Here is a 20,090-nt window from a genome sequence, read left to right as displayed (position 1 = left end):
GTCCAAGCAAACCATGGTGACCCAGACAGCTTGTAAAGTGTGCATTTCACAGATTTAGGAGAAGGCAACACTATCAAAGTCTTCCTGACAAGTTAACTCTGTCATATGGAGAAAGACACAGGATTTCCTGTACTGGGTTAGATCATGCAGAAGCAGCCTCAGGTGACTCTTGTGCTGTTCTGTGTAGCACCAACACTGAGTTCTAACACCTCCATCTTGTACTCTAAGACAGTGATTAGTTCTGTAACATTGCTCAGCAGCACATCCTCTTGGCATTCAGCTCAACTCCAAGTCATTGAACCAAAGTCCTTCTGGTGGTTGGAAGCAATCTTTGCAAAATTTGCAATCCAAAATAATCTTCAAGCACATTTACTGGCATATACAAGTTTCAAGAGAAAACTGGAAAATCTGGATACATACAGTGGACCAGAAATTTGTCTGTACATCTAATGCCTTGACTCCAAAGAATTCTTGCTTGCTAGCCCTAAACACCTTTGCAACCCAGCAGACACTCCTGTCACATCAGGGTACATCACATAGGCTGATGAGCAAACCAGTCTCAGAAGGATAAGTAAGAGTAAACAGATAGACTCCTCTGCACTTTACAAGAGAGAATCAGAAAAATGCAATCCTACTGCTTGTTAATGGCCAAAATTACTGTTTAAGAGACTGTCAAGATGAGGAAAAATGGGAACCTGTAGAGTGGGTATTTCAAAAGATGCAGTAGTGAATAATGTATTTGTAATACATGTGGCAAATGTAACAGCCATCTTTCAGAATAAAAAGGTATTTAGTTCATTAGAAAGCATCTCCTACATGGCAAATTGTAAAAAAAACCCCACAATGTATGTAGAACTGCAGAATTCCATATGTAAGAAAAAATTTTCCACTTCACTACATTTTTGAAATGTTCTTAATTATTGGTGGCAAGGGATGCAAAGAAAAAAGCCTGACTCAGTTTGCATGAATGACAATTAGAAAAAAGGCTTTTGGTCAGTTGAGCAAATATGATCTGGAGTCACTGACACATAAATGTGAAATCTCCCAGGGAGAAGAGGCACTTTTCAAAATAAAGTCACGCTTTGAATTCTGGGAGAAGCAAAAGGCAAACAGTGGATCTTCTAATTCAAGCATTCTAAAAACCTACTGAGTGTTACTGCAACATCAGCCTATTAGTTAGAAGACAACCTATTCTTGCACAAACTGTGTATGGAATGGTGCACGTGGAGCATGTATTTAAGGAGTGCCCATCAGAGTGTACCACTGACAGAAAATTCCCAAGGGCAAGAACTCCCCTAAACAACACACAGCTCTCTGCAAATTCTCACATCTCATGTCAGAAATGGATGATCTCACCGAATACTGGTAATTTACATCTGTTCTCCGGATGACAGTTACTGTCTAGGTAGTTGTGATTCAGGCAGTACATGAAAGTGAGATCTGGTTTCTGCCTCAAAGGGACATGATACTGTCTTTCAAAATACAGAACCAATTTGGTCTACAAGAAAGAAGGATTTAAGAGGAAGTCAAACCTAGCACTACTGCCTTTTGCATGACAGCATCCATGGAAGCAGTCCTTCCCTAAGAATTTACTGAGTAAGGAGCAGGCATCGCATGTCTGTACAGGAGCCACTGCCTCCTCCCACTGGCATGGGTAGTGAAAAGCAGCTCCTTGAGAGTTCTGAGCACTGAGTCAAACACTAAATGCAGTGAAGGGAACAAACACAAACCCCTACAGGAGCAACAAGAGAGAGACCGCTGAGATCCCAAGTCTCCCACTCAAGGTGATGCCAGCAGGGCAGTGATGTGTCCTTACTTAGCTGACCAGTCAATCAGGGATCAGTTATGAAGTACCTTACAAATAATAGCTATGATTGCTGTGCACACACACACACACTGAACAGAGTACCAGAGTTTCAGTCTTTGTCTCTGTCTCTACAGCTCAGGCAATGACATTATAAAGCACCTTCCTGTTTTAAAAGATCCCCCATCAGCTTGTACAAGATCCTGCCACTGCTGTGCTTCAGAGACCTTCAAAGTAAGACACTGGGGAAGAGACCCTTGAGGACAGAATATTACCCCAAGACATTGCTGAAACCTGAAACAGATGAGGGCTGTGATATTTCTTACCCGTTGTTACCAGATTAACCTTTCACCTGCAGGACACACTGCTTCCATTTGCCCAACCTGTGTGTGATAAGCTGGAAATGAAATCATTTTGACAGCTGTAAAATGTCAGTTGTAAAAACAACATATTTGTTTTAGCTCAGTACCTATGGCTATTCACTGCCATATTAGTGCACGCACAAAGGGAAAATCAGATTCCTCCCTGCAGTGGAAGAGTGATGACACCAAGGTGCAGGATGCTAAGCCCCAGAGCCCACATCTTATCACTGCAATTGTGAAACTGTATCCTCCAGCTGCAAGAACAGATCCAGAGATGATTTTACAAAACACCTGGGGATGCACTTAAGATATCTGAAATAAGGAGGGAAGGTAAGCTGGAGACGACCTTCCAAGTGCTGTTTGCAAACATTTGCGCGTAAATGAAACCTTATAGTGCTGTGAATGGTACAATCAGGAATCCACATATGGCAAACTGTTACTGGCAATGATTCATTAACCTTTCACTCTCAGAAAACCTGACCTCCCTTCTCTAAGACCTTGCAGAACATTCTATTGAGATTAATCAGGTTTTGTCAGGCCTCACGAAGGCATGGCAGTGGATATGATGCGTTTAGATGTGCCAGTCACTGATGTCACAAACACAGATGAGACAGTCCTCAAGAGAATGAGTATCTGTTAGTAACTGGCTGTTAACATGGGTGACTCTTCATTATCAAGATTTTCTTCCATTCCACAGTATCAAATGTAAATTACTGGCACATCCTCAAAGTACCAATTTCTCAAGTCAACCAAACCCCATACACTGCTACAATTTATTTTTCTTACATACATTTCAGAAATGTGCGATTTTTGTAGAGTTACCCAGATTTTATTACTTAGTTGGGAAAGATTAGTAACTTCCCAAATGGAAAAGCTATCAGCAGGTTCTGTGATCACAGACATTCTGGCCCTTTAACAGTGGTGCAGATGTCTTTCCCACAGAAATATGCTTGTGTATTAAAAAAGAAAAAAACACCCATGATCTACAGTCCAGAGTCGTGCTGCAACTCCAGCATATGGCAATGAGTCAAAAATGCTCAGCTTTACTCATTTATAGGATGTTTCAATTGCTCCTCATTACCACTGACCTTTTGCTAACATAGAGCATTGACCTGAACTAGGGATTGAATAATCCCTTGCCATAGAAAACTGCTGCTGCAAAAGCCAAAGAATATTTGAAATATCTGATGTAACAAAAAGATAACCAATGGCACATTTATTCTTTCCAGGCATGGTTTATTGAAAACACACCAAATTGTTATCCTACATACCTGGTTTCTAACAAGCATTCTACTTGTCTGCATTATGGAAAGATCCTATCATAATAATACATTCTGTCACGGTAACATTTGTTCTATGAAAAGCATAATCCACCTTTTTTTTTCCTCTCCGTACTTGTAAAATCAAACCATTCTAAGTGTTTCAGTTTATAGTACAGTGTAAATACAATGCAAAATCCCACCAGTCTAAACTACAGAGAGAATGTTGAGCAGTATTACAGAAAACACATTGTTGATTTTTTTTAAATTCTCCTACCATGAAAATTTTAAGGCACATGATAGTTACAAACACATTAGCTACTAATTACCAGTAAGCTTCTTAGTCTAGTTATTTTGTTTTTCTGAACAGTAAGAATCAGATTGGCAGGCCTTGTAGTATCTGCACTATCTTCCTCCTCACCTTGGACTTCAGATCATCCTACCCTCACATCAAACTTAAGACAGAAAGCAAAGGCTCATAGTATCTTCCCCTTAAATGCACTAGATTAGTTACTGTATCAGTAAATCAGAGAACTTCTCTGTCAAAGATAAGGAAACCAGATTTTAGGGGCATCATAACAAAGAAATTTTGCAAGAAACTACACTTATATAAACACCTTCAAAAACTCCATCCCAACAGCACAAACCTGCTGGCTGAAGGCATTGGCACACTGTAGGTTTCACTGAGCAGCAGTAGCTCAGCAGATGAGGCTATAACCACTCTTATATGCCCATTTGGCTTCTGAAGCTTTGCCTACTCGAGGTTTGACACGTGCACCTCTCTCACAGGTAGCTGAGCCTTTGCTCAACCTTAAGGCAGGTTAACAGAAGGTAACTCACCACCTTCAGTCTCATGGAACTGCTCTAGGAGTGAGAACTGCTTTGCCTGGCACAAGGCTTTTCTGCTAGAAAGCATTACTGAAACTGCTCCTCAGAGCTGGCACGAACTCAGGAAACTGCTGTAACAGACATGCCACCTCTGGCTTTCTTCATGTGTCCCTGACAGCAGTTCCTAGTCCCCAGGTCAGTCCCTTTTGGGGCATCTTGGCAACAGAGACCAGATTTGCTTCCCTGGTAGAAGCACATTCAGAACCAGAAGGTCTGAGCATGTGAGAGTACATCTGGGATAGACAGCAGCTGTGCCAGAACAGAAGACACTGAAAATCAGGACCTATGGCTGCCCAAACTGTTCCCTAAGGAGCATTTAAAGCTGACAACACACCTTGAGTTGCATTTGTGGCTATATTGCTACTTAAATCCACAACAGAACCAAAATGTTCTACAGCCTTGCCTTTTCGCTCTCTTCCTTGGATTCTGCAGACACCCTGACTGACCTGGAAGCCTCGAAAGCACAACTGCTTGCACACTCACTTGATGCTTCTTCAGGGGAGTTGGCATACAGTGTTTTTTCAACTTGCCCAGCTCAGTGAAAATGGAGATATGTGAGTCACCTTCCTGAGAAGAAGGTTCTAAGTACTCACATGCTGTCAGAAGTCTCCCTCTCCCCTGTATTATCTCAGCCCTGACTGGGCCATCAAATTTCCTCCTCCTCTTTAGCAGGAGTCTTGCAACACCATCACTTCCTTCCACAACCATCCCTCCCACTACAATTTCTGCAGGTAGAAATCTCTTCTACCCAGCCCCTTGCAGGCAGATTTCCTCCTGTTTTCACAGTGGAGTCAACAGGAAAAGAGGAGGTTACATACCTGAGCCCTAAAAAGCACTGCCTGCCTTTTAGCAGGAGACTCTAGACCCTACTGCAGCATTAGTCGCACACACTGCCGCTTTCCCTTCTTTACATACAGTCCCTGCTGCCAAATAAAACAATTACGGGTTCATCCACCCACATCCCAGAACAGCTCAAACAGCCACACTTGTGCCAGCAAGAGGAGAGGTGAAGCCGTGAAGCCAGGGGTGGGCACACAGCCCACCAGTGAGCTTCTGGCCATAAACAGAAAGGACATCAAATCACCAAACCTGGTTCAAGATACCCTGCTTTGGACCTCAGCAGGTGGGCTGATAATACAAGGTGACAGTACCACATACAAGTCATCCCCCATCTGTTTTCTTTCCTCACCACCCCAACAACAGTTTGTTGAGAAGAAAAAACCCCACGCTAATGTTGAGGATGGGTTATTGCTACATACTTGGGAATTAGCTGTCAATGTAAGGCATGGGAAGGGTGGGGGTTTGATGTGTGATTCCCAGGGAAAGCCTTGGTCCATCAACTTGGTATCCAACTTCTTGACATACCATCCCCCGATTTTCTGCAGCAATAAACCATGTTGTCAGCTCACAACTCTGCTGGCTGCTGTAACACTCCCAGGAAAACAAATAATGGCTTGCTACAATGACCTGGGCAGCTAGTGCCATCTAACCTGATAGGGACTGTTCAGGGTGCAGTGTAAATATCAAAAAGACTTTTGGGAGAAGCGAGATGGGCTCTGAATCTGCTTCTCAAATATCCTTAGTGTTTTTACCCCATTAATGACAGAGATCAAAGTGGACTCCAGCCAAGATTCTGAGTGTCCCTGTACTGCCCCACTAAGATATCTAGGATTGGAAGTCATGACCATAATTGGCCCCAGTCATTTCACTTGCCCCTTCCTGCAGTTTTCTCTGGTAATTTCTTGCTGGCTTTGAAACATCTGCACAATAACTAAATCACAAAGTCTTAGCAGAGACTCCTTTCAACAGTCAGGTCTTTATTTTAGGCGAACTTTTTCTCAGACTCCTTTGGTAAATATATGATTTGAAATAGATCAGGGACAGACTGACAGCACGACCCTTCTCTTACACTGTTCTAGTCAGCTACAAAGCAGGTTCCATTGCTAATTACTGAACGTTTTTAAAAAAATCCTTTCATATACAAAAAGAATACACCAAGTACATAACCAAAAGTGATATAAAACTCTTCTGTGTAGCTTGGTTAAAAGGGTCTCCGCGTATTGGCAGAACAAGTATGAAAAGAGCACCATTGATATAATATACAGTCAGACGATGTATCTGGTTTCATTGCCACACTTTATGTCTACACAGAGAGACACTCCCCTGACACAGATAGTCACAGATGCCTCTCTTTGCTTCCCTTGATCCGCTGAGCATCTTTGGCCCAAAAGGACTCTCATGCAGGTGAAAAAACAAATCTTTGCTATGTTGATTTGCTCCAAGCAACTTCACCTTCCCCAGGATCCAGAAGTGACACCGCAACATATGTGGAAGATGAGGGTCAAAAAGGGTGGGTGCGAAGCAGCACACGTATCATCCAAATCACTGACAGCTTCTGGCATCAGTCTTTTTCCCTGAATCAACAAATGCTTCCCCTCTCCTGCAAACTACTTTACATGGTTTTGTTAACCTATTCTCTGCACAACAATATATATATATAGATATATAGACTTTTTATTTATTTATATATATGTATTCATGTCAAATTTTTATTATACTCAAGAAGATACAAAGCTCTTGGTACTTGCTTTTTTTTTTTTAAGTTTTAAAGATTTTTTTTTTACAAAAAATGTAATGGTTACTATTACAGTAATATTTTGGGGGAGGTGAGATTGTTGGATACTTCCCCTTTTTAGTTACAAAAGGAACGGCAGGCACTGAAACTGCAAATGATGTTTGCTAGACTCAAGAATGTGCTTTCCAGTCACACCGTTTTTTTAGGAGCTTGTTTAAAACTAAATGTGGCAATCAAAGAACAGTGGCAACCAAGTAAAATCAGCAAAAGTCTTCTCATTCTGCTACTGAGACATTTGCTTCCTATTCTCATCTGCTGCTCTCTCCCTTGACCAATGTCTGGAGAAAATCAGTGATCTGAAATCATTTAGTCCTGGCATTTCCAGAGTATATTCTCTTGAGGTAAACATTCCCCTAGAGAAGGCAGGCCTTGGCATCCTGGAGGAGAGCTGCTGCACACAGGTGATTTTCACACCAAATGAAATATGCAATCTCAAAACAAAAGCAAAGGAACACAGAAACCATGACAACGATTGTAAAATGCCAAACCAGTTCCCTTTGTGGCATTTTTCTTCAGGATCTATAACCCAAAGCAAATATGGATCCAATACTGAAAAGTTTACCATCAAATTTAAGTGACAGACCCATCTCAAATTTATAGTGTGTTCAAAATAAGACATCCTACAAAAAAGCCCCTATTTCCTTCAATGTTTTAACAACTATGGCAAAAGTAGTTCGTCATCATCAATGCAACGATACATTTAACATGTAAAAGCTCCTTATTGCAATCTTTAAGAACATGAAAATAAAAAGCCAGCCAACTCCATTTCCCAGCACAGATTTTTGAACCAGGGACACTGAAACCTTCTATAAACTGCTTTTCAATATGTGGAAATAAAAACAGAGACATTACAGAATTCAAAAGGCAGAAGTATTGTACACCAGATTATAATGATAATATAGCACTATGATTGATATAGCTTACTCTAAAGCAGATTATACAGCTTGCATCAACTTTGTCATTCACTCTCCAGTTCATTTAACTAGCATTTAATAGTTTTTTTTCTGCATTTTCTCCGTTCATTGAAATCCAATAAACATACTCAACATTCCTGCACTTTCTGTGGGAATTATAAAAAAACCTAAACATTTTTCAGAAAGCCTTCAAAAACGTTAAGTCACAGTTCAAAAGAAATTCCCCAAAACAAAAGCCAAAACAATGAACTCCAAACCAGAAAAGTGCTATTCTCCTTATGGCTACACCTACGGTATCATTTCAAATATCCCGCAGTTCCTCTCGCTGTGAAGCTGCCACACGACCTGCACTTCTCCAGCATGGCACCATACACACCTAAGAGTCACCTAAGAGCGCAGCCAGCTACATGGAAGCTTGGATTCTCTTTTCTTGCTTTTCTTCTTGCAGGAGTGGGAGGGAGGGGGAGGCGGTGGCTGTTTCTGGTGGGAATGTCAGGGAGTTAAGCAGCAGAGTGTCTCGCTGTAAGGCATCGTGCTCCACTCGGCGATGGCACTCGGGTGGGTTCGCTCCCCACGCCCTCCTGGGACCTGCAGCCCTCCCAGTCTGAATGGCAGTGGTGACTGATGAGATCCTCTGGGTCAATTCAATGTTTGTTTCTCCCCCTCAATTAAAAAAAATGTGGTTGGACTTTAGCCCTGCAAAATAAAGTCAGAATTGATTAATACCAGTCATTCACATGGCCTTGACGATCTCCATAACCTTGTGGTAGGACAGAGACTGGAAATGCCAACCTATGCCAACACATGGGTTCCTTCAAGGGCATGTCTGGGAGAAAACGAGCAGACTTCATTTTTTGAAGTCAGGACCCTATCTGTAGGGTTCAGTGCTCAGAGCAGAGTGTGTGAGGGAAGCAGACACCACAGGCACATTGATCCCAGTCCTGTGTCTGAGCCACCACGGCTGATCCTACAGCACTGAGCAGCTGTGGGAGGCCAGCAGTGCCAGGACCTGCTCTGTGACAGCACCTCACAATGCTGAAAGCCTCCTCTGAGCAGATGCAGAGGAACCAGGAACAGAAACAATCTGCTAACATCTTGCATTTCTACTAAATTGAAAGGAAGGAGGGGAAAAAATATCCAACACCACCACCCAAAAACATGTAGGACTTTTCTGTCCCACTAATGCAAGGGATTTCCATGTAGAACTATGGGGGTGGATGACAGTTCAGTTTGGAATTTGGGCCTTTAAAGTCTCTTGCCTACTCTGATGGGAAAGCTGCTCAGTGCCTTTATGACAGTCACTAAAATTTTCCTTTGGTCATAGCCAGGGGCACAACACCTGCTGTTCCAAACATAGCATCCTCTGACGGAGTGCCAGAAGGTATCACCGAGGTAACTCGAGCAAGACAGCAAGACACAGATTAGCAGTGGCAGGAGCAAAGAAAGGGCAGTGACATTACTGAAGAACTTGGCACGTGGCAAAGGCAGACAACTAGAACACAACAGAAAGGGACCTTCCTTTAGTGACACACAATTTAAAAAAATAAAAAAGAAAATGAAAAGTGGTCACTATTGTGTAACAATATAATCTCTCCTTGCAAAGTAACTTTTGTACAGTCAGCAGCTTTCCTGCTGTAATTCATGGGAACCTTAGGGGACATCCAAAAATAGTCAAGGATATGTTTTTTCTTAAGTCTCAGGCTAATCCTTATAATAAGCATTGAGAAAGAAAAATGGTTGGAAGCAGGAACACACTACTCAAATTCATTCCCATGGCCTAACAGCAGAGATATTTCACATTTCAGCTGACAACTAATCATTCACAATTATTAATATTCTGCCTGGTTATTTGACAGGTCATTTTTAATCAAACAGTGGTGTTTGATTGCATTTCATTAAAGATACACTGAATAATATAAACACCACTTTTTTTCTTCCAAATGCACTTTCATATATCTGTCAATTAGCAGTTAGATTTGAAGAGATTCCACAGCTATATAGATCATGCACAAGAGAAAGTTATTCACTAGCCCCAATTACCATTAAAAGGACCTACCATGCATGCAAATTAGACCCAGGAGTCAACAGGCTGGGGTTTAATGTCACGGGCATCCACCAGATTCACCGAAGCCCTGTTACTCCTGTTAATGTTTTTCCTATTTGTGTCATTCTGCAGCACAGGGTGAGGAGTTAAAGCAAAACAGAGCGGATTAATCAAACAAAACCACCGAACAAGTCAGCTTAAAGTAGCACAAGGGAAAATTAGTGGTAGAGAAAGAAACAAGACCAGCAAAGGCACAATACTGACAAAAGAATCTGCAACAGCCAAAAGACCACACTTCCCTGGATTCCCAGCTTCCCTTGACCTTTCACACAGCTCATGAGCCACAGCCCCCACAGCAAAGGGAGAAAGAGGAGCAGCTGCTCAGCTCTGCCCAGGCAACGGCAGGGTGTGCATACCTTTGCTGTGTACAATAGCCTGGATTCAGGCTACCCCCAGGTGCTCAGAACCAAGAGGCAGCATGGGCAGTGGGTCACACACTATTGAGGTGAAATGTTTTTTTTCTCTCTTTCTCATAAAAGCAATGTAGCCACATACTGAACTCTGGTTATGCTTCACTTCAGTCATACACTGGAGTTAGGGCTGCTTAATGTGATTTTGAGGGTTGCATTAGACCACTTTAATGAATTTTGAGTGGAAAAAATATCAAGTAGTTGTTAATTTTCCTATGTTATCCTATTTTGCTTAAAAAGACATTTTTTGCCAAGCTCCTATTGATCAACATTCTTACATAACTTACTGCATCCATTCCTGCTGCATCCTTGCAAAATGCACTAGAACTGTGATGAGGGAACTAAGAAGTTTATTTGATTGATACTGGCTCAAGCAGGACCATCTCTTGCCAGCTGGAGGAGGGGGACACATTGTAGGACATTAGTAATCAGCTTAAAAGTGAAGCCATTCTCCAGGGTGTACCTTTTTGGAAAGGCAGAATGCAGCAGGAAATGCCTGACTAGGCAAGTTTAAATAGGCAGGTTGGTGCAGTAGGACATCTCCCTAGTTTACCATCTATGGACGTATTTTTCTCCAAATCTCATTTTTTTATTTCCCTGTTCAAAGATGGTGGTTTTGCCTTTCAACTGATTGAAGTTTAACTGCTTCCACTCAACATGAATCACTGAATTTTCTAGTATTATCAACAATATGCTGAAGATTAAGGACAGCCTTCTGCAGACTAGCAATGGTGTCTCCTACCACTGACTCAATGAATTTCAATGAATCCTCATTTTCCTTCTCAAAATTTCTCCCCCAGGGGAAAACCCAAGCTTGTTTTAAGGCCAGGGAGAACTGGTGGCCACAGCATTAACAGACTTTTTACTCAGAAAAGGTACAGAAGTGCAACAGAAATTATACAGAGCTTACTGAGCCATATTTGCACACAGCCTGCAATACAAAAAGCCTTGTGAAGTAAGAATTATTTTTCATTATAAAGTAATCTAAATTTGTGTTTAGAAGGCACACACATAGACGTGCATCTCTCTTCTTTGCTCTCCATCTCCCTGGCCCATGGCCATGGTCCACCATCAGGGCTGTGAAAAAGTGTTGCAGAAATGCGTACTATTCACCACACTGCTGGACATGGACACACAAGATCACACCTATTTCTCGTGGTGAAGACAATAAAGCAGCATGACAATCTGAAGAGACTTGTCAGAACAAAGTCTGAGCACAGTTATACAGCTCAGGGCCAGGGAATGCTGCCTGGACAAGGGCGACAGAACAAACACTTTCTATTTTTACAACCTCATCCATTTACAAGAGTACAGCAACTACCTGCATTTGCTCCTGCACTGGAAAGCAACATCTTGTTTTTATTTCTAGTTAGCCAAGTACTAAATTACAAAATAATGCCTTTATGTGAAGTAAAAAAAGGCCCTTTACAGCCCCCTGGTGAGTGACTAGCCTGTGTTTCTGGCTGAGGACACTTGATTCCCTCCTTCCCAAGGCACTAACTAGCACTCAGCAGGAAGAGGGAGCTCACTTTTAAAGGTTCCTTCTCGGAGGCATCTCCTGTGTTATCACTGGTCTTGTACTTGCGCTCCTTGTCCCGGTGGTCGATGGTGGAATATCCATCTGAGGACAAAACACAACAGTCAGGCATGAAGCACAAACAAGAGCAGAGACAAAGCTGATGCAAGCAGAATTTTTCAGCAAAGGAAAACAAACCATCACAACCCAAAGACGCTGGCAGCCTGCTTCTCACATGCTCCAGCTCTGAAATTTCATTTTTACCAGCTAAAAACAAACAGAGAAGCCTTCTTTTTATAGCACTGCCAGATGCTGGAAGTCATTAGCAAGCAGCACTGTTTTCATCACAGCCTGCTGCACTTTCTAGTGTGCCCAAGGAAAGCAGCAAGTTGTCATCCCATGCCCTGTGGCTAATGAGCTCCAAATTCAGCCCAAATCCTGCGCTCCTTTCTTAGCATCCTGATTAACTGGCTGTGTTCATTCTCTGAATGCTCTGCAGCCTGTTCCCACTTTTCCTGAGCCTGACTACTAGCAGGACATGACAATAATTTGGAAGAGTCTCCATCAGAGCACTGAGAAAAAGGGCCTGTCAAGTTGGAAGAAATCTCAATGCAAACCCTGCCGTGCTTGGGATGTCTTTCATTATGAAGCAGCACCTGTTGGTGCATTTCTCCTGACAACTGAAGAAGAGCATGAAAGCGTGATGAACACAAGGAAGAAAACTGTGAGAAGATTTTATAAAGAAATGGCTGTAATTATTTCAGAGCCTTTGCTTTGAATCATTGTCAGACAATGCAAAACTTAATTTATTTTCATGATGCATCGAATTTCCCTCATTATCAGTGACAAATAGATCCTTGCCTGCTCTGCTTTGACAGCATTGTAATCTGGAGTAAATTACATCCGAATTTATATATCCTTGTAGGCTTTTGTTTTCCCCTATGTAATTGAGGGATCATTGATGTTTTCTTCTCCTGAGACACTGTGTTTTTAGAATACCACAAGAAGTTTTAGATAAACTATAAAAATTCCCGTCTCTTGGTTTATTACTTGCCTGTAACAGGCAGTTAAGGAAAAGTGCGTGATGTATTTGTGGTCCTCTCATGGTACTGTTTGCCCACATGACGACTACATACAGAGCCAGGTCAGATTGAAAAGAGCTGCAGTGTTCTGTGTGCCTCAAACCCAAGTGCACACAGACCTGCAAACAAGCACCTGAGGCAGAATGTATTTTTGACATCAAGGGCAGTAAGAGATGATTTAACCACGCTGACCAAAAATAGCTAAAGAATTCTGGAGTTATACATGTAGTTCACAGATCATAAAGCATGGTTTGCTACACAGTACTTAACAATTACTTGTTGACAATCAAGATGCCTGACATTTTTAGCTATTCCTTTCGAACAGAAAAAGAAAAAAAATCAGCTGCACCCAGCTACCTAGCCAGCACTTATAAGAACACATGACTCATAATTCTCTTTCAAATGACAGGCATGAATTGCTAGGAGGCTATGTCCTTATCTACAGACTCATCATTTATTTAGGACAAAATACTTCATAAAGTATGTATTAAGTGATGGAAAGACAGAAAATCAAACTTGGAGCAACTGGGTGGCAGCTTTTTATAATCTCATGGTTACTGTACTCACAAGGATGTAATGGATCAATTTGCATTTTTGTAGTGCATCCTCATGGGTGATGCAAACACTTCTAAAAGGAATTGCCAAGACACGATGAAAACCTTTAAACTACCCCCAGATAGCAACAGACACTAAGTGAAGGATGGCAGCTGTGATACCTCCCAGAGAGCACGATCATTAGTAGACAGTAATCACAAAAAATAAAAAAACCAAAAACAGATCTTTAATACTACAAAAAAATTAAAATCCCCGTACTTAGCCAGGACACATCAGAAAGAGGAAAATCCCACTTTTGCACTGGCAGTAATTTGACAAAAAGGAACACTCAAAAACTTTGCTCTTTGTATCTAAATTCCAACCCAGTTTGCATTTCATCCTGTGGGCCCCTGGCCTGCACACAGACCAGCACCGGCATGTCACAAGTCCAAAACCACACAATGTGCTATGCCTCTGTCAAGATAAGCAGCAGCAGAGATAGAAAGTTTATGATTTGCTCAAGTAAAATAAGAAATATCTTGAAAGAGGCATCAGAGAAGTAACACCTCTGCAAGGAAGCTAGAAATACTGCTTCTCCCATCTTTCAGATTCAAAGAAGCCATCAGAATTAACTGCTTCTGTGGCATAAAGATCTATACATATCTTGCTGCTCCAAGGTATAAGTACATTATTTTGACTTAATACAACCCCTTGTATAGACTAAAGTTACATTGGTCAATAGAGGAATGTCCCATCCTTGGCTTGTTTACTTCTCTCTCTCACTCTACAGCAACATTTTTGTCATCACAAATTACAGGACCAAATATATGCCTGCCAGTGTCAGTCCATCTGTGCCCTCACACAGCTCTCAAAGATCAAACCTCTAGACCCATCAAAGAGCAGGAGGAGGAGGAAGGAAAAGTCATGCCTGAAGATGGGCATGGAAAACACAGTGGAATCTGAACTCCGTGACTCTGGTTTGAACAATTGCACCTCCTGTTGAGTGACTGCAGCTAACTGAGGCACACACAGAGTTCTGGAGGACTTGGCACAGACTGGAGATCACTGTTGTGCTGCCTCTGCAGAAAGCTCAGGGGCAGGGCCCCAGGCACACAGTGACAGTGAGCACTGCTGCTCTCCAGCCTGCCTGGAGCTGGGAACACCTGACAGACCTGAGCATCCCATTGTAATACAGGTTTTCTTCTATCTCCCAGCACATCCACACCACTGCCCCAGACAGCAGGGATCTGACTGGTCTAGTACTGCCAGCTGATGGGGAATGTTCCCTTCTGCCTCTCTAGCTGCTGAGAGCGAAGTGATTTCCTCTGTTGAGAAGGATGACCCCCACAGCATTAGCAAAGAAGCTGAGACAGCACCACCAATTTTCTTTCTGTGATCTTGAAGCAGAGCCAGTGTGGTTTAACAGGCTCACACACCAGGACAGCCTGACTACTGGTGAGAAGAGCCCACAGAGGAGGGGCAGACAGGTGGGGATGTTCTGGAACCATCAGTCCTGTATGTACTCGGCAGGGGATGCACACTGGAAGAACCAGTTCATCCCAGAGTGGAAAAAGAACAAAAGCTCCAGAACACAACAGTCCAGAATGAAGTTAATATCAGAAAATATAGTCTAGAGCAGCCTTCTCATGTTAGTATGCCCATAAGAAAAAACATGCAGCATTTGGAAGAGCCTGAAGAAAGGAGATGAAATGCTGTCATTCCAGTTCCCTGGAATTACGCATAGTAAACTGGATAAATTAAGTTAGTCTGTTTTCAGCTAATCTCTGAAATAGCACAAAGTTATAGTCATATTGGAAGTAAAAGGCACTCAAGAGCTGGGATCAGGAAAACTTGACAGATCTCATCTTCTAAAGGTGATGAGAAGACTGGAGAACAGCATGGCCGAGAGAATCTGCCTGATGCTGTACATATAACTGTAAATTCGCATTTTGTTTTGTACTCAGGGCTGTACCAATAACTCCTGAGAGCATAAGGCAGTGATTAATACTGAGACTATAAACAATCAGCACTGCCCATTCTGCAGCACCTGCCAGCACACAGCTATTCCTGCCAGGCAATCCTCTCTGAAGAGACTTTCTTCCATTGTGAGAACAAATGTTTCAGTGTTCCCTAAGGCAAAATACATATGGACAGTTGATTCATGGCAGGTGGCATATCATTTCTCCAAGAATACAAAAGGTAATGTATATCTGTTATTTTACTTTCTGAACATGCTTGGCTTTTTCTTGGCTCTAACTTGGTATTTTTTTTTATTCAGCCACAAGCTCCAATAGCAGTCTACCAAGTTTTTTGATCTGGAGGCATTCATATAGGTGCATTTAAATAAAAACAGCATCAACTGGAAGAAGTAAAGCAAATCCTCAAGAGACCATACAACATCTTTATCTACCTTGGTAAAGAAAAAAACACCCTAGAAGTTTAACACTACAGAGCTTATCAGTCTCAAAGCACATCACTGACAGTCACAGCCACTGACAGTGGCTCTTCTCAGTCTACAGGAAAAGCCAGACTCATTTAGATGCAGGTAAATGGAAAGTGAAGCCATGAATACCACACACACTAACCTAGTTTTGGTTTTACCTACAAAAACAAAGGCAGAACAGATTTAAACACAAGCAATACATTTAAGTAAATCTTCAACTTTTTTTCCTTTTTTTGAATCTCGGAGACTTCCAGATCTGTAGCAGGGAATGCAGCTGCCTCAGGGACCGAAAAGCAAAATGAAAGCTGGGTCAGTGTACCTCCAATATATGCATAAAGTAGTGCAGAAATGGGTGTGTGAAGAAAAAAAAGACAACAACCAATCTTTTGAGGTAATGTTTTGTTTTTAAATGTCAGCTTTATCCATCTGAAATAATATCTCCTAGAGAAATAGTTGAACTTTCCTGTGAGTGACAGTGTGCTCTACTGGAACAGACAGAGAGTTTGATCTATGACTGAATTTACCTGGGCCAAGTTCATCCATAGGTATCATATCACGACTCCCAGACTTCTCAATATCTAGAAAACAGAAGCATTGGAGCAACTTGAGGCACATTTTCTTTTCTCAAAACCTGGTAGTTTTGAATTAGTCACGCAGAGAGGTCCATAAAGTACTGAAAATAGAGATTATTGTAAAAAAATTCCCAAACTATTAAACTGTTATCCAGTCAGAAAGGGAAATCTGAATCGAATTCTCCAGAGAGCACATGCAATCCATGCATTTTCTGCTTTGGCACTGTTATACAGGGCTTGCTCTTTCCAACAGAAACCACAGCTCTGCTTTGGACTACCTACCATGATTAACAAACTTCTCTTTAGTCTCCCCACAATAAAAGAGAAAGAAAATAAGTAAGGGTGCAGCTTCTCATGGCACACAAGCCAATCCAGCAGCCTGCTGAGCCAACAGAAAACTGATCCACAAAGAAAACAAGTTTCTTATCACATCGGCAAGCTGACCCAAATCATCCTCTTTCTGCATAATGTGGCAGGTTTGATCAAAGACAGAGAAGGTGAAAACAGGCAGGGTAGTGTGGGGCTGTTGTTTCTGCAGTACCCTGCAGTTAAACCAGAGAAAAGTGCACCAGGCAAATCCTGCTCTTAGCAACCAGAGCCAGGCTCAGGGACACAGCAATCATGGTGAAATCAAAGCTGGTGCTACACTGGTGTTGGTGTGGCTGTGCCTCACAAAGAAGCATAGACAGGATTAGCTGGAGTTTGAATAAACTCATCTCCAATTAAAAAACCCTGCATGGTAGAGGAAAAGGCTGTGCCAAGACTGGCACATTTATTTTAAAAAGGGAAAGACTCCCTTCAGGGAGGGGTAAGGTCAACCCCACCTGCAGGAAGATTTAACTGATAACACTGCATCCAAGGTGAGAAAACATTATCAGTAGTGTATATTTTGTAAGGGAAGAAATTCTATCCATCTCCAGGTAATAGAGACTGAATATTTTGAGACTGTGGGGTAAAAAAAAAAAAAAATCACAAACAAATAATGTATTTTTATCCCCTTGTGCTGTAACACAGTCACAGCAAATCCAGAAAACCAGTAAAGCACTATTTGATAAGCAATAAAGAGCAGAACCAACCTTGACTTTTATCCACCAGAGGCAAAGTGCTGTCATCGTAGCCAGATCTGCCAGCAGTACCTTTGGAGCCCTTTGGAGCTGCAGAAACAGACTACAAGACAAAAACACATAAATACCAAACTGCTACTCATGGAAACTGAATGGCAAAAATAAATGGACCAACAGCATGGAGAGAAATTATGGAATGCTCTTAAGCCCCCCCTTCTGATGATAACATGGAACTGGAGTATTTTTTTTTTTTTTCACACAGATTTGATGGAGGAGTTTTCTCAATGGCAGTACTGTTGCCCTCTAAAAGGAGCAAAACCCTTCCACAAGAAAAGGTGAGGAGGCTGCATGTCAAGCAGAGGTGGCTGCCCTAGGCTGCTGTACAGAACATTTCAAATGACAGACAACTAAGACAAGACAAACTAATTCTTCTACTAGTAAATTGGGGCATTTGGGGCTGTTACAGGATGGCAAGCTCCCCTAACCTAAAGAGCTGCATTCCATAGACCACAGCAAAGCACAGCCAGCAATGCTATGCAGGATAGTGTGACTGAGTAGGGTACAATCCACTGTGCTCTCACCTGAAGAACACAAGTGAAAACAAAGATCTACAGGCTGCAAGACTAGCCCAAGTAAGGACATCTCCACTAAGGCATTTTCCAGAACTAATTTAAGATCTTTACCTGAAAGTGTGACTTGTTCCATCCATCCTTCTGAAGGGCATTTCGTAGCTCTTTATAGCTCCAGATCATCTGAAGAATGTGAGATGCTGCTTTTGTTTCTCTGGGAGACTGGCTGATTTGCAAGATAAAATCACAGTTTAAGTATCAAGCAATGTCCAGCTACTTGTATGTTACCACCCAATACTCCACACAGATATTATTTGAACCTGTAAGTAATGGGATAAATGTGAAATAATTCAGTGACATCTTCATATCTGTACCTATTTGCTGACAAAAGCAGAAATCAAAATGTTATGAATTTTGCACATTTCTGTGTTTTCTCATGTATTGCTGGACAAGCACTGAAGCCACAGTGACCCTTTTGTCTTGTAGCTGTCATTAATAAAGAACAGATAGATTCCATCCTGCCTGGATTCATTCAGGAAAAAAAAAAAAAAAACCCAAACAAAAAACAAATGTTCTAAGCCACTTTTCAAACCTGCACCCCAATGTACATCTATTCCTCCCAATTCAATGAAGTCATTCCATGGTTTAAAATACCTTACACAATGTAATTTTGGTCAGGAAAAGGAAAAAAAAAACAGAAAAGCAAAACTCCCCCAAAAAAAACCCCAAACCTCAAAAAATCCCATAACTGTTTTTAAATGGAAAATTAAATTTTATCCATTCCTTACTAAGTCAGCACACAGATACCTTTTCTAATACAGAACAAGCCTAGATTTTCAGTAGCTCTCATATTTCATAACAATACAACTCAAGAAGACTACTTCAGTCACTCTCCCAGAAGTTTTACAGCAAATACATCTACAATGTCTAATGGGCTGAACAACACAAAACAAAGTTTCCTCTACAGCAGACAGAACAAAGTTTTTAAACGGAAGAAAATCTGTTACTTCAAATTACCACCATCAGCCCTTTGGCCAGAAGAATTACTGCACATCATTAACCATTTCACTTGAAGAAAGATTTCATCACTGGCATTCCAGAAGTGGAACTCTGCACACAGAAAAATGGCCTTCCAAACTAAAACTGAAGATCACAATTTCACTGCAAATGCTGCCTGGTAAGTGTATATATGGTGCCAAGATGTCTCTATCAAGGAGAGAGCACTTCTTAACACGACTGAAGTGACTCATCAATTAACCTTTTTCATCAAGTAAACCTTTTAAAGGTGCTAGGTATTTTTACTTTGTTTATATTAACTGCTGAAATTATAGCACTGAAAGGTTGGGATGCTCCAATACTTTCACAAAGCAAAAGCTGCTGTTCAAAGTGACATCTTCTTGTTTGCAAGGTGTTCTTATGCATTTTGCTTTCAACTGTCACTCACCTTGACTTGCTGATAGCTACCAGCTTCTGAATGCCCTGTGTCTGGATCAGAGACCTTGCATTTTCTGAGCTGTCAGTAATGATTTCATGGATGGTATTCAACACTGCAACCACTGTATCCTCTTCCAGGTTCTTTGCCGATCTCTGCTGCCTGCTGGGCAAATTTCTTACCAGCTCACCCATGGCGTAACTACCTAGATAAGGGGAAGAGGTATCATTAGGCAGCCCTAATAATCATTTCAGCTTCTCATCCTGTATGATAAAAGTCAATGGTGTTTGCTATGTTGGAAAAAAACCCTTATACTGCATGTGCTTTAAACCACAAGACTGTAACCTCACAGGGTATTTATCATTCATTATTTCAAGGTTATCGACAGCTTATAAAGCTAAGAAAAAGTCCTTCCTCATGGATTCTGAAAGGTATTGAGGGGAGAAAAAAGGCCATTTTTATTGAGAATTTTACGATCAACATCAATCATATTTTGCAAAAC

At 41.6% G+C, this 20,090-nt stretch overlaps 1 protein-coding gene across 4 annotated transcripts in view; it reads right to left on the bottom strand.

Annotated features, from left to right (window-relative positions):
- Window positions 1-6,110: 6,110 nt before the first annotated feature.
- ARVCF (ARVCF delta catenin family member) overlaps window positions 6,111-20,090 on the bottom strand; it is a 244,260-nt gene continuing 230,280 nt past the window's right edge. For 3 of the 4 annotated variants that reach the window (XM_056504005.1, XM_056504007.1, XM_056504006.1), the window contains 7 exons: window positions 19,601-19,793; window positions 18,271-18,382; window positions 17,600-17,690; window positions 16,476-16,529; window positions 11,906-11,997; window positions 9,919-10,032; window positions 6,111-8,558 (listed from right to left, as the gene is read on the bottom strand). In XM_056504005.1, the coding sequence (XP_056359980.1) occupies window positions 9,931-10,032; window positions 11,906-11,997; window positions 16,476-16,529; window positions 17,600-17,690; window positions 18,271-18,382; window positions 19,601-19,793 (644 nt within the window). In that variant the 3' untranslated portion in view covers window positions 6,111-8,558; window positions 9,919-9,930. The remainder of the gene's footprint in view (window positions 8,559-9,918; window positions 10,033-11,905; window positions 11,998-16,475; window positions 16,530-17,599; window positions 17,691-18,270; window positions 18,383-19,600; window positions 19,794-20,090) is intronic. The other variant, XM_056504008.1, reaches the window with a different exon arrangement.

This window comes from Oenanthe melanoleuca, chromosome 15, assembly GCF_029582105.1.
Source record: "Oenanthe melanoleuca isolate GR-GAL-2019-014 chromosome 15, OMel1.0, whole genome shotgun sequence".
NCBI classification, from domain to species: Eukaryota; Metazoa; Chordata; class Aves; order Passeriformes; family Muscicapidae; genus Oenanthe; species Oenanthe melanoleuca.
The sequence above is the reverse complement of the archived record's forward strand: the minus strand, read 5'-3'. Positions and strand labels throughout refer to the sequence as shown.